This window comes from Thunnus thynnus, chromosome 17 (genome assembly GCF_963924715.1).
Source record: "Thunnus thynnus chromosome 17, fThuThy2.1, whole genome shotgun sequence".
Taxonomy (NCBI): domain Eukaryota; kingdom Metazoa; phylum Chordata; class Actinopteri; order Scombriformes; family Scombridae; genus Thunnus; species Thunnus thynnus.
This window is the reverse complement of record NC_089533.1, coordinates 10443951-10458780: the sequence shown is the minus strand read 5'-3', so window position 1 is coordinate 10458780 and position 14830 is coordinate 10443951. Positions and strand designations below refer to the sequence as shown.

General features: G+C 40.0%; 1 protein-coding gene across 1 annotated transcript in view; it reads right to left on the bottom strand.

The window, feature by feature from the left end:
• Positions 1-383: 383 nt before the first annotated feature.
• baiap3 (BAI1 associated protein 3) overlaps positions 384-14830 on the bottom strand; it is a 39115-nt gene continuing 24668 nt past the window's right edge. Inside the window, exons 15-34 of the mRNA XM_067570477.1 lie at positions 14694-14811; positions 14397-14521; positions 13057-13147; positions 12374-12430; positions 12169-12266; positions 11957-12008; positions 11686-11837; positions 11422-11545; positions 10489-10629; positions 10216-10311; positions 9738-9953; positions 9090-9158; positions 8913-8992; positions 8001-8109; positions 7442-7513; positions 6189-6272; positions 5831-5951; positions 5598-5721; positions 5313-5518; positions 384-5119 (exon numbers count right to left, since the gene is read on the bottom strand). Of these exons, the coding sequence (XP_067426578.1) occupies positions 5016-5119; positions 5313-5518; positions 5598-5721; positions 5831-5951; positions 6189-6272; positions 7442-7513; positions 8001-8109; positions 8913-8992; positions 9090-9158; positions 9738-9953; positions 10216-10311; positions 10489-10629; positions 11422-11545; positions 11686-11837; positions 11957-12008; positions 12169-12266; positions 12374-12430; positions 13057-13147; positions 14397-14521; positions 14694-14811 (2239 nt within the window). The 3' untranslated portion in view covers positions 384-5015. The remainder of the gene's footprint in view (positions 5120-5312; positions 5519-5597; positions 5722-5830; positions 5952-6188; positions 6273-7441; positions 7514-8000; positions 8110-8912; positions 8993-9089; positions 9159-9737; positions 9954-10215; positions 10312-10488; positions 10630-11421; positions 11546-11685; positions 11838-11956; positions 12009-12168; positions 12267-12373; positions 12431-13056; positions 13148-14396; positions 14522-14693; positions 14812-14830) is intronic.

The window sequence follows — 14830 nt, the reverse complement described above, 5'->3', positions numbered from 1 at the left end:
TCTATGATAAGCACATTTCACATAAACGAAGTATTTTCTGTTAGTTAAAGACTTTTAGAGTCTGAGTTATTACGTCTTTTTGCAAATTAACAACTACATATGAACCCAGATATAATGAGTGGGCACTTGCCAACTCAACCAACTAAACTCTCTCTCCACTTTTCTTGTAATCCACCACCCCTTCTGTAAAAAGTCCTAAAAATTAACCTGTAAAATAAAGAGTTACTGCGTTTACTTACACTACATACACCTGCTGAGTTTAGAGAACCTTGAAATAACAGGTGCAGGAGTTGTTGTACTTGTTCATTTACTAATATTTCAATCTATTATTCATATATCTGTGCTGCAAATTTAATTGCGTCATGCTCAGTGAAGATATCAAGTTGAAATTTAAATACAATCTTTATTCAAGGTCATAGACATCTCCCAAAGGTATAATCCAATAAACAGCAACACAGGCATTTACAATTCAAGGACAAATAATTCACTTTTACAATAACAAATTGAAGGTGTTTTTGCCTCTTCAAGATACATTTCACCAGCTGTTTCCTTTAAATTTGGACGGCAGATGACAAACCAAATATTCAATTCAACAATATTTCCGTTTTAATACCTTAAATAAAATTGTGTTCATGTCAGCACTGAGAGTCATGAAACTAGGCTGTGATGAGATTCTGTTAATTCAGTCTGATGTCCTTTGACATATTTTATATACTGAGGCATTTGAACTTTGCCGCCTCCTTTTTCCATTACGGACAACAAAACTACAGCCTTTTATCAAATGCACTTTGTAGGAAATATTATGATAATACTATGACTTCATTGAACATTTTTAGACTGAACATACCATACGCTCGAATTTGTAAATCACCAGAATCAATCAATTTTAAAAATGTACTCTACTCAACGAATACTGGCCAGAATGCCTGTCTCAGAGGAACTTTAGAATAGCTAATAATTTAAATATAACACTCAAGTCCTTCAGTCCTTCTTCATGATAACCTAGATAACCTACAGCATGTCGTCAACAAAGAAGACAGCAGGTGATACACGGCAGATGATTTTTCTTAACAATCTAACAAGTCCAGTAACAAGGCTAACAAACAAATTCTGCCTGCAATATCTTCAAAAACAAACACAAAACATAGAGGCAAGTGCTGTTTAAACGGACTGAAAGGATTCCTCGCTCCTGTTAAGTAAGGCAGCCTTCTTGAGCACCTGAACAATCCCTGTAATGCAGCAGAACACTTTCCAGGCATAGATATGGTTTTTGCGTGCTTCATCCTCACAACTCCACGGGGTAACGACAAAGCACTACACAAGCAGCTACTGTAAAGTTACATCACTGTTCAAAATGCTGTCGGTGTGAAAATTTGGTGCTATGTTCTCGGTACTTGCTACACAGTTTTTCTTCTCTATACATCTGTTACTACTTAATGATCCCGATGTCTTGTCAGTAAGGTGTCTGTCGTGCCATGCTTGAACTGGCAACATCTAGTAACAACTCCTAAAGCCCTGTTTGTATATTCTTTTATGTAAATGCTTTTTAACACGCCAGTAGAAACTCAAACACATGATACCCACATGGATTGTTTTTAGGGTATTTTTGAGTGGGGTGAAGGAGTGCCCCTTGCTTTTACATTTTCCAATCAGGAACTGCCTGATATGGTTTAGCAAAGTCCTAGACTGAACCCAGTCTTGTATTAACTAAACCAGTTTCCTGAAGGATGATTAAAGCTACTCTAGGACTAATTGGTCTGAGGTTTAAAGGCACCCTGTGGGGTTTTTGACCTCTAGTAGTGCTATGGAGCAGTTTTTTTTTTTTTTATGAGCGAGGCTCGCTGTTTTGCTGTCTCATGCACGTGCAGGAGGACACACATGCGCCAAGAAATGCAGCAATATGCCAGTAAAAGCAGAGAAGAGGACCACAAGCTATGAGACAGATGTAAACAATAATGCAGGATTTAAAACACTTTGCTTTGCGAATGTTTTATGAGGAAGGAAATGCATTCAACACTTGTTAGATCTCAAGGATATGCACAATGTGTTTTGGTGAGTAAGGCCATATACAGACCAAATCAGGCAGTGCGGCGTTCAGCCGCAGGGTCGAGCGGAGGTGTGTGGGGTTTTTGGGTGTGTTTATTTGTGCTCTAGAACGTAACTGCTGTGAAACAATCAGAAAATAACATTTTATTGATCTGATTCACTGGCTTTCTCGCTACCAGCACTCCCTCTCTTCATTCACTCTCTAGCTCGCTTGACCACAGCTACTCTCTCTCTCTCTCTCTCTCTCTCTCGCTGGTGCTCTCAGCTCTCTCTCTCTTTCTCTTCTGAGTCAGGAAGCTGACAGCAAAGTCTACTTTACTTTTAACGTTATCAAACGAAGAGAAATGTCCTCCCCTTGTCCTAGTAACGTCTTTGAACTCCCTCATGGCAGAATTTACAGCTCTGATCAGACTGATCTCTGGCTATGATTGACGTCGGGTTGCATTTCTCCAGAGGTTGACTCTGGCTCAACTTTCCAGCCGCAGTCTGGTGGGGCACCGCAGCAGCCAAAACGGCCGCAGCTGAAACGCACTACCCCAATTCAAATGGGAGAGCTGGCGTTTTCTCTGCACTACCTGATTTGGTCTGAATACGACCCAACACTCAATGAAAATGTACTTTTTGTTTGTTTACAAGACAAACTCCACAGGGCACCTTTAAATTAAACCACCAGGTTAGGAGGTCAGATTTGTCCATTGATTTCTTTGTTTTGATGCTTTCGGTTCCACTAAATTGTGAGATTTTTGTGACTAGATTCAGTTTTTATGATCACCATCAGTCCAGTACTAAGGAAAACTAACACAGGTTATTGATATTAACCTTGCTAGTAAGAACTGTGCGTACTCTCACTGGAGGACTAATACAGGTGAATGAAATTAATCTAGTTAGTCCGGGACTTCATAGTCAATAAGTAAAATTAAAGACATTTTAGAAAGTCACTTTAACTATCCTAGATTTAAGCCTACTCCTGGTTAAATCAAATCCACCCCTTGGACTTGCTATGTTAATATTAGTTTGCTAGGTCACCGCTACTATGAGAGTAAAATCTAGGCTACTTCCAGAATTCGTGCTTTCTGAGTTGTTTAGTGAAGTGTCAATTGCATAAAAATGTGTTGTTCTTTACAAGATAATAGTTGTATCTTTTCTGGAAGAAAACATTAAAATCCTAACCTATCAGTCACACACATAACTTTAGAGTCCTGGCGAGAATGAGAATCATGCCTGGTAGGCCATCGAGCAGCAGGCATGCAGGGCTTGCCTCGCACCTGAAGTATAATTATGCCACTGCACAGGTTCATTATGCTTTTCTTCTTTCGTTACCTCAAGAGATTAAGCCTCACACCGAGACTCAAACTCAAATTTGGGTCCTTGTAGAACACCTGCGATGAGCTTGAATTGATTTGATGCTGGGATAAGAAAGGCTTTGCCATGTTTGATGGCTGTTTCCAGAACTTTCTGAACGCTACATGAGCTCATTAGCTGCAATTAGGTAGGTTTCTCTTAATAGAATTTTTTGAAGCTCTACCATGTGGACATAAGGCTACTCACTATGCCTCACACTGTGTTATCTTTAGGGGAATCATGGTGAATTTCCTTCCTTTCAATTATCAGGCATCAGGGTCTCCTGGTGTATCCCCACAACCATGAAAGTATGAGTTGTTCTAAATATAGCAACTGCTCCCCAATGAGGAGAAACAAGCTACAAAGTGATAAGTCACTTCACAAGTCAAGCATCAGTTTGAACTAAATCAACAAATATATTTGTCTGTTCAACTTCTTCAGCTGCTCTGTGCTCTCGTTTCAACAAGCCTGAACATGAATGCTGAACTCACAAAATGAAGACAGTATTTATCTGACTATGTTGGTAATCATGATATAAATTTTTACAGTGAAATAAAAAGTATGTTGAGTCTACAGCATCAATTCAGGCTGAATTAAAGCAACACAAATGTGTGTTATTTCCTCACCGGGCTATTAGTTCTATAAAAGAACCTGTTAAACTGATTTTCCACTTTTACATATCAAATTTGTCGATGTGCTGAGTTTGTACAACTTTAAGTTTGTGCTGTGTTTTTGGAAAAAAAATGGTCATATAAATTTCTGCAGTGATGTTGACTCACTGCAGTCAATCAGCAAGAAGGAACTGAGTTAAAAGAATTGGTCTTCTCACCAGTAAGGTAGCACTGTCTTTGACCTCTTCAATGACCCATCACGAGCTTTGCGAAGAGCAATCTGAAAAGTCGAATGAACCCGAGCTGCGGCGTGTGCCTCAGGGGAGCGTTAGGCCTCTCTGCTCCTGATCTGTCTGACTGGCCTTAAAATATCAGATTTCACAAAGTGTATTCCCCAAAGCTATGTGTTGTGTCTTCATGATTTCCTTCATATCATTTCCTTCATATCTGTTTGTTGGTAAGCCACTATATGATCTGTGGGTTCAAGCTGTCACATTCTAAATTAGCTTTCACACAATTTATATCCACAATGTCTTTTAGTAATGTGAAAAGTCTCAATACCTGTTCAACTCCCCTGCAACTAATGAGCATATCTGAGGTATAGATTTAGACTCTGACGGAATACTATTGGATATGTAAGCTACGTCCACAAAATAGTTCTGACATGTTAAATCTATCATATCAAAGATCATACAACAAAGATAACAATAACCTCATTACAAAAAATATAGACTAGTAACATTTAGGATCAACTATCCATTAATTTCTAAAATAGTGTTTAACTGAGACAGCATAGGGTTGCACAGTGACAGGATGTTCATCTCCCAGTTAGAAAACAATGATAAGCTTCATTGTTTTCCTCTTTTTTTCTTTTTCATTTTGGTATAATTACTGAACAAACAATAACATCCAATATTGTAAAAATCAAAGTAAAATATTGTAAACATCGTACCAGTACAAAAGCACATATCGTAAGACGTGGTCAGGAAACACCAATACAGGCAGCGCTGATAGCTTTTACTCTTCCTCCATTGACTTCTCAATCTCCTTCAGCCTGCGGACAAACTCCTGAGCCTCCCTGTCTCCGACACGAGCGTCCAGCATCCTCATGATTGGCTTCTCTGGAGGGGAGAGCAAACAGATGAGAGTAGTTCCTACACCTGACACAAATATCTCTAGATTGAATGGCTTTTCATGTCGTATTGGAGAAGTAATTGGAAAACCAGACCTACACCCTCTGGTCTCCCAAGAAGCCAATATTATGTTTGTGTAAAAAAAACAAAAAAACTTGATACAGCCTGAAGGTATATGTACCACTGGGTTTACTGCGAGACAGGTGGAGAATGACTGGCTGGACACTCTTGCCAGCTGCCGAGGCGTTTGGTCTCCCTGGCCAGCAGAAGTCACTGAGAGGAGCCACGGCTTCACCGGCGAAGTCGTTGGTGGAAAGCCAGTCATAGTCCATCACAGTGAAGGTCAAACAGGCAAATCTGTGTCTGTAATGTTCAGGACTCACATGGCTGGAAGACATGGGGGGAAAAAAATCAAATCAGGGACATTAGCACATATAAATGGGAAGAGAAAAGGAGGGAAACTCACAAGTAAAAGAGCTCGTCGAATACTGGATGCAGTGTCTTCAGTTTCACTTGCGTGCGTTGACTCTTGGCCATAGGAAAGAGGTGGTGAGGACACAGCTCCACTATGACAAATGGGTCACTCAAACCTGAGGAAGATCAAAAACAAAGAGATGGAGTGAAAACTCAACTTTAAAACAACAATCTGCATTTAATTCTGACCATTTAACCAATAACCAGTCACCAATTAAGTTTTACCATTGGCATCCAGTGCGATGATATCTGCAGCGTGCAGAATCTCCACCGTCAGTCTCTGCTCTGGAGCGTCATAGTAGCACTTCACACTGATCCGACCATAACGGGTATGTTTGAGTGTTTTCTGAAACATTAAATACAGAGGATTCATATATATATAAAGTATTTCATCATACTCAGCACGTATCAGTCTGCATGTCGCATCTCTTGACAGCATTGTGTTTTTCAAGTGTCCAGGAGAAGGCAGATTTTCAATCAGAGGTAAAACAACAGAAGATAGAGTGTTTTGCTGTTCAATCAATACCCCTCTGTCCACTTTAGGGCTAAAATGAGATTGTCAAGCTGCTAAGTTGAAACGCACCTGTTGGGAAATCTTCTCCAGATAGTACTGTTCAATCAGCTCAAAGGAGGAACATTTATTCAGCTTGAGCTCCTCGTCCAGGACCTAAAGCAGCATGAGGAAGATCAGAAAGTGAAAAGGATAAACAACACCTTAGGTAGGAAGACATAAATGGCATAAAGGCAGGCTGCAGTTTGTCCAACTGGGCAGCGCTCAGCGTCTGAAATGGTGGAGAGTAGTACAGCTCTACAGGGGACTGTGCTCTCTCCTTTCCTTTTCATCGTCTACACCTCAGGCTTTCAATACAACTCCGGGTCATGCCACTTGCAGAAGTGCTCTCTCACGACTCTGCAGTGGTTGGGTGTATAAGTGATGGGTGCGAGGAGGAGTACAGAGCACTGGTGGATGATTTTGTGGAGTGGTCTGAAAGAAATCTGCCAAGACAAGGGAGATGGTGATCGACTTCAGAAGGAAGAGGATGGCTACACAGCCCCTGTGCCCTGTGTATTCTGGGAGAGGATGTTGGCGGGGTGGACGACTACAATTACCTGGGCGTCCACATTGACAGCAGATTGAACTGGAAGAATAACATCGAGGCTCTATATAAGGAGGGGATGAGCAGACTCTATTTCCTGAGGAAGCTAAGATCCTTCAACATGTGCAGCAAGATGTTGGAAATCTTCCACCGATATGTTATGGCCAGTGCACTGTACTTCACTGTAGTCTGCTGGGGGAACATAACTGGAGCCGGCGACACCAACAGACTTAATAAACTGATGAAGAAGGCCGTCTCTGTAATTGGCTGCAAACCAGACACCTTTGAAGTTGTGATGGAGAGGAGGACACTGAACAAACTGTTATCCATTATGGATAATCCTGAAAACCCGACAGCGGAGCACTTTCTCTTTTAAAAATTCAACAACTTTTACACTTGTCTAATGTATATAGTATGTTATCCTATGTTTATATTTTATATTGTATTATATTTATATTGTATGGTAAGTTTTTTTCTTATATTCTTGCATTGAGCTATTTTATTGTGTTATTTGTTGTGTTTATTTTTCTATAGATATATATTTCTCTCTTCTAGTGTTGTATGTATATTTACTGTTCCAGTACAATGCCTGGATAACCTGCTATCTATCTATCTATCTATCTATCTATCTATCTATCTATCTATCTATCTATCTATCTATCTATCTATCTATCTAAATCATGAAAGAAAACCATCCAACCATCAAGAGTCCTGATTGATATATTGCAATACTTCATACCTTGTAGTCTCCACTCTTCATATCTTCCAGGGAAAGACCGTCTCCTTTGAAGTGGAAGAATTGCAACAGAGTCTAAAGAATTCGAAAGAAAAAAAATCCACATTTTCCCTCTAATCTCAATGTATTGCAAATCTTAGCATACAGGAGTGACTTGTTCACACAAACAGCATGAAACCTCTGGCAGGCAAACACGATATGTGTCTGCCAAACTCCAAATTCAGCCCACTTGTGTGGCATGCCATGACTTTTCATGAAAATCTGTCATGTCCCCTGCCAGCTGGTTAAGTTGGCATTAGAGTACACAGCAGCTCCCACATTGTCATTCATGAGGGAACTGACTGTGGCGCTGAACTACCACCTAGTGTCTTCATAAATATCTGATATATGCAAATGATTGCACAACAGCGAGCATACAGAGCTAATTAAAGGCTGATTTTAACATGATGATAATCTTTACAGCGTTGACACATGTCAGACTACTCTTCTTGGTGGGCACACAATCACGTTAAGCTAGAAACAGTTAAAGGGTTTTGTGTGATAAAATGCAATTATCACTGACCTCCACAGTGTACTGGAAGCGGTTATAAAACTCCACCTGAACACCCCTGTTTTCTGTTACAGTGTCCAGGATCATCCGCAGGAGCAGCTCCCACATGCTTTGGAGAACTCTGTAAGGCAGCAGACACAATGGGACACGTTTGTTTACCAGCTCTTCCAATTACACCCCGGTACCCTCACTCACCGTTGTGTATGATTTGAGAGATAATAGCTCAATAATAATATGTTTTAAGACAAAACATGTCTGAGGGGCATTATTAACACCCCTAAGCTAATATTTACATATAGCATCTTATTTGCTGGCATCTCACACTTTTCACCTGGTTCTATTAATTTCTTATGTGGAGTATGGAAAACAGTGAGTGTGATTGCGGAACTCGACAAAAGTTATGTCTTTTATGAAGCTGGAGTCCCTCAAAAGTCTATTTGATTTGATTCTACCTAAATGTATGCTGATGATGCAGTTTTGTATATGAATGAAAAATAATTTCAAGCAAGAGGCTGCACAGGAGTGTCACGCTGCAATGATGCACATTACACACTGGCTGATCATATAAGGTACATTTTAATGTAAAGAGATACAATACCAATGGGAAATTTACATATTTTACACATAGTAGCTTTATGTCTACAGCATTATATCCTGTATGTGCATCTGCTTCATGTGCTGTAAATATTCTTGTATTATGTGCTTTTATGATATTATATATGTTTTATTTTATGACTTATGTTTGTGTTTTTAAGACTTTTTAAGACTTTTATCATTGGGTGCACAGGCGCGCCAAATGGAAATGAGCAATTAGGCAGAATGTGGCACAATTATAATTCAGAATAGTTCTGTTAATTAGGGATTGTCCCTGTTCAACAAAAATAAATGATGTCATATTTATAGCGAGGAGGCGAGAGTAATTACCTGGTCAGATTCTCCTTTACAAGGTTTTCAGTGAGGATCACCATAGTGTCTTGTAAGTACTTCATAAGAGGGGACACAGCCTGGAAGAATGTTCAATAAACACACATCACACAAGCACTGTGGCTGCAAACATGACTGATAAAAGAATGAAAGGTGTAGTAAGCCACTGGGACATACGTCGTCATTGTTGATGGAGTCTGGAGACAGGCTGATGTGCTGGATGTACCTCCGCAGCTCAGGCAGCATCTGCACAGAAATAATTTCACACATGTGAAAGCAGGTGCAGATAAATGTTTGTGCACATATGTATTATACATGTACAGTTACAAAAAGTATCACATTTCTGCAAACAATTTGAATATAGGAAATGGTGCAGAGTATTTTGGCCCCAAGCAAAACCCTCAATGGACTAATATTATTGAAATCTTGACTTCCATTGTTGCCAAATTGGATACATACCTCGAAAAAATTCCAACATACACGTGAGATCAAATCCAAGTATAGAACAGAGTACAGGATTTGTTTTATGGCAGCGAGCAATGTTTCTCCAAAATGCCAACTCTTCAAAAGAATAGTCTTGTATTTAGCGATGGGCATGCATTTATTTCTCCAATCTGAACATTTTTAAAAACATATTCAATAAAGTCACTGCTTGTAGAAACTTCACCCTGTCAAGGTTCATCCTCTCCCTTTAAGGTACACAAATAGCCAACAATGAAGTTACAAGGACAATGACAAATTGTATATGTGCTACAAGAACAAGTAAATGTCTCATGCTTTCAGGTTGATTTGTACGTGTTCATCACTGTATCGGCTGTGCGGCACCTTGTCAGTGAGCAGCGTGATGAGACGCTTGGCTTCCCTCTGCAGGTCCAGGTCCATGTTGAAGAGCTGCCCATTGAGAGCCTTGTAAACCTGTTCCTTCCCCTCCACCCCGCAGGACTCCTCCATGGCACGCTCCACACCCGACCAGTCCAGGTCACGAGGCAGGTGACCCAGGAAAACGCGTACATGCTCCATGTTGTTCAGGGCAATGCAGAGCTAGCAGAAAGCGAGGAGGAGCAGAAGAGGAGAAACAGAGGGTGGAGGTGGAGAAACAAAGAAGGAAAAGAAGCAGGGCTACAGAGAAGTGGAAGGACGGGGTGCGAGTGTAAATGATTGACGACGACAAGCTTTTTTTTAAACATGTCAGTGGGCTGATCTCCAGCTGTGCCCTTTGTGATATCAGTGAGAACTCTTGCTGACATTTACTTTCCACGTCATTGTGTGCCCTCTCCCAGTTCTGTCTTGCTACGGGCATTACCTGCACTGTGAAGCTCTTGTGGTCTCGGCCCAGCTGGTTCCTCTCAATCTTGCGTGTTATCATCTCTGAGTAGCACACAGCCTCACTGCAGAAATTCTGTCACAGATAAAATCACAGTCCTGTTATAAGTGGAAAGTTAACAATTTTTAAACATTTTTTGGGGTCCAACACTGGTAAAACCTTTTATTAATTCTTCGCATCTCCTGAGAGTCGTGTCTGTATGTCTGCATTATGTGCAAGCGTGAGCACGGCCACACTGGAAGTGGGACTCACGTCTGTCAAACGAGTGATAAAGATGAAGGCCCCCGCAGAGTCTGGCCAGGCCAGCTGGAGCCAGATCTCCCGCACCTGGCTGAAGCATGTTGTCACTTCCACTGCTGAGGAGCTGTGTTTGGCCTGCTGCACAGGCTCCATCTGCCCACAAAACACACAAACACAACATGAAACATGCATAGTGTATTAATAAAACAGGAGATATATGTTATTATGTAACAATATGTAATGAACAAGGATTTATTTGCTTTTCTTAAAAGTTTGGTAACACTTTGAGCCCCACTATTTAACATTTATAAGGAGTATGTGAGAGATTAAATATCTTTTAATTTCTTCCAATCAATACTTGATAAACATAACACAGTTACATAGTTGTAATCATATATATGTCGTCAGTAGTTTTAAACACATTTGCCTGTAAATGATTTGTACACGTGTATAAACAGTTAATAAACACTGTTGAATATAAATATCTTTATAATTGTTTTTTCACAAATATATTAAAAAAAGAAATGATATCTGGACATTATAAACAACTATAAACCCACCTACATTTGTACATGTGTGTATGTGTGTGTTTATAAACACTTAATAAATGCTTTATAACACACACACAACAGAATTGTTATAAAGCATTAACAATTAAATCCCATGTATAACAGTTACAAGATGCTTAACAACACAGAACTGTAATAGTAAAATATCTTCATAATTCATAATTTTCATTATTTTAAGCATTTATAGAGATATTTTATTGAGAAAGGTATATTAATAAAGAAACAACATAGATTGATAAACAAGTAAAACACCTTATATCTACTTACAACTACATTAAAATGACTTACAAACATTTATTGAATTGTATAAAACCTATACAGTATATGTTAAATTCATGTTGTTTTACTCATTACTTAAAGAGCAGTGGCCTCTCACCTTGTCTGTTTCCACTGCTTTACGGATCCTGTCACAGGATCTGTCATGAACAATCTGCAGCCACTTATGAATGGAGGACTTGAACCAGTTATGAAAGCCGGTTAAGGCCAACATCTTAGCATCCCTGTTAAAAAGAACATATGTTTTTTTTTTATTAAAATCAAAGCTGAAGAAAAGGTTGGAGTTTTCCCTGACATTTCAAAGAAATAACCACCAAACCGTCAATCACGCTGGTATATGAATTGAGTTGAACTGATAACCAACTTGAGAGGAAGAAACTCCCGGAAGCCCTTGAGGATTTTCAAGGACATGAAGAGCTCAAAGATGGTCTCTCCCATCGCCTGAGTCAGTCTGGAGCTCTCCTGCTCCAGAGTCCCACACACTCGCTCCATCGCTACATTTACATCATCAGCTACCTGAAGAATGAGAGGATATGACTGCGTTCAAATATTAGTGCTGATGAAGTGTAAATGTCAGCAACGACAATATGGCATGACTCAAAAAATTGCTTTTCACATTATTTTCAATTACATACCTGTTTCTCCAGCTGCCTGTATGCTATGCTGAAGAAATCTACTTTCACTGCACTGTGGGAACAAATAAACAAAAAGAGGAAATGGCATCAGTTCAATAATAACCTCTTAATGCAAATCAATGTTCAGAACAATTGCAGTGCCTTGTATTAGAAAAACAAACAAACAACTGTTTTCTTCCTCTGAGCATTTCCTCCACAGCAGTGATTGTCACCTGTAGAAGAGTTTGTTGTAGATGTTCTGGGCTCTCTGTACGTCTGCACACACAGCATCGACGACATGAACCAGCCTCTTTAGCTGCTCCTCCAGAGTCTACGGTGTGTATACACAAAGCACAACATCAACAAAAGACTAAATAAACCTGAAAAGCAAACTATGGTTTCTGTCATTGGGACTTATATTCTTCAGTATAAACATACCCCTTCCTCTGGTTTATATCGTGCAATTAAGCTCTCGTACCACTCTGCTGATCCTTTCTGTTGAAACGACAGTGGGTTAATTAAAGATGCAGCATTCAGCATTTCTAACCAAAAGACAATGTGTGAATCCCTCAAGCCTATAAATGTTTACTTCTGCATAAAATGCATCGCTAACAACCATTTCTGTTCTTCTTCTTTCCCTCTATTCTTGGTACTTTGATAGCATAACACCATCAGTTATACATTCCTGTTTTCATGATGGACATGTGTTTCCTTCTTCCTGTACCTCCAGTGGTCAAAAAATCCACAAGGTACCTTTTAAGTAAATTACATGTTTGTTTTTTAAAGGTGCAGTGTGTAGAATTTAGTGGCATCTAGCACAATAGACTTGGCAGAAATATAATATAATGTTTTAATTAGTGTATAATCACCTGAAAATAAGAATTGTTGTGTTTTCGTTACTTTAGAATGAGCCTTTTATATCTACTTAGGGAGCGGGTCCTCTTCCATGGAGCCGGCCATGTTGCACTGCCACGTTTCTACAGTAGCCCACAATGGACAAACCAAACACTGGCTCTAGAGGGCCTTTCATGTTTTTCATGAGTTGGTGGCACTCTGCAGCTTCATTGCTAGATGCCACTAAATCCTATGCACTGGTCCTTTTATTGCACTTTCATTGTTACCTTGACAGCAGTGGTGATATCCAAATGCAGTTCATTTCGAAGAGGACATACAGTCTTAAACGCCCGCATGTTTTGCATGTAGCCAATCCCCCTGGCATATACAGACAGGAAAACGCAAATTATAATACAAAAAACTGCTTCCGGGTCTCCTAAATGCTGGTTTAACATCATATACATATACTGTATATTATCTAACAGCTTATTGTGAGGACAAAAATGAGGACAAAAGCTACTACCTCACTAAATTCTTTGCACTATAATTGTATGCAGGATCCTGCATTATCTCAGCAGGAGAGGAGAGATGCAACTTTAACTGTTAGTTGAGTCACTTTGTGTATGTGTATGTGTGTGTGTGTATTTCTGAGAGGTGTAGAAGAGATCTCCCTTGAAGTGTTGATCACTGGGCAGAGCTGGACTTCTATAAAAAAAAAAAAAACAGTCTCCTCCAAATTAGTCTGACACAGCAACATGAACTTCAATAATTAGCTGACTTCACTAGCTTCCTTTTATGTGGAACAGACTCCCTAATTTGGTCAATTGTGCTGCTCTACCTCCCTTCTTTTATTCGATGGTAAGCTGAAGTTAAAATCAAATAATTGTGATTTCAGTCATCATGTCCGAGACTTTTATTCAGAGCAAGATATCTCCAAAAATACTGGCCAGATTCCCATCAAATGTACAGATATTCATGCTCCTTCAAGGATTATTAATTAATGATTTTATTGACACCAGAGCTTTCATATAGTGTTAGAATTGGGTCAAATATAATAATAATATTCACTGTTGATACTCATGGTCCCCAGAGGATGAATACTAATGATTTTGGGTAAAAAATTCCAGATGTACACAAGAAATATCAAAATCTAACAAGAAGTTTTTGCCAGAAATTAGCAGAGCACTTTCATGCTTCCAAGAGGGGGACTGTATGGCCTTAATACCAGCGTTTTAAGGTATGAAAGGATTCAGTGACTGATTTTACAGGTGGAATGGAAGCAGAATATGATAGTAGTGTAAAAGAATGACTGCTTACAGGGAATAAATAATACAGCACTTGTTGTTTTGCTCCTAAGAAAACAATGTGCTGGTGCAGATAATCTGTAGGTTACAGCTTTTATACAACAAAATGTGTGCTTGGGAACAAATGTTTAATATCTCTTTTGACATGAGTAATGAGTAATGATTAAGATATTTCTGTTTGGGTAAGGATCCAAACACTGCTTCCTCCACAGAGTGTGACTGACTGGTTGTAGTCTCACTGTGTCTGTTGGGGTGAAAGGTTGAGCGTGTTCCTGGTATGGCAGCACGGGCGAGTGCGTGATGTAATGGCGGTGTGACTTTACCTCAGCATGAGCTCGTAGCGTGTAATGGCAGCGGCGCTGGTGCTGGGGAAAACCTGACGCATGTTCTTCATCAGGCACAGGCAGTGCTCTGTGTACAGCCTGAAGCTGTCTGACAACTGCCTCTCCTGGACACAGGAAGGGCCCTCAGTTATAGCTTCAAGTACACTGGCTGTGAGACATTTTTGGCTGAACCAAAAACCTTGATGAATGTCAGTGAAGAGCTGAGCTAATGAGGTGACTGTTTCCACATGATGAAAGGTTTTTTTCCTACTGGGAGGCCAGTGGCGGAGAACCTACCAGGTCTCCTCTCACAGTGGGAGGGTCCCACTCTGCATCGATGGTCCTCAGGAGGCGAAGCAGCAGGGAGTAGCACACCCTCTGGGTTCGATGGTGGCTGCTGTAGCACTGCCAGCGACTGCGTTAAAAGACAAAAC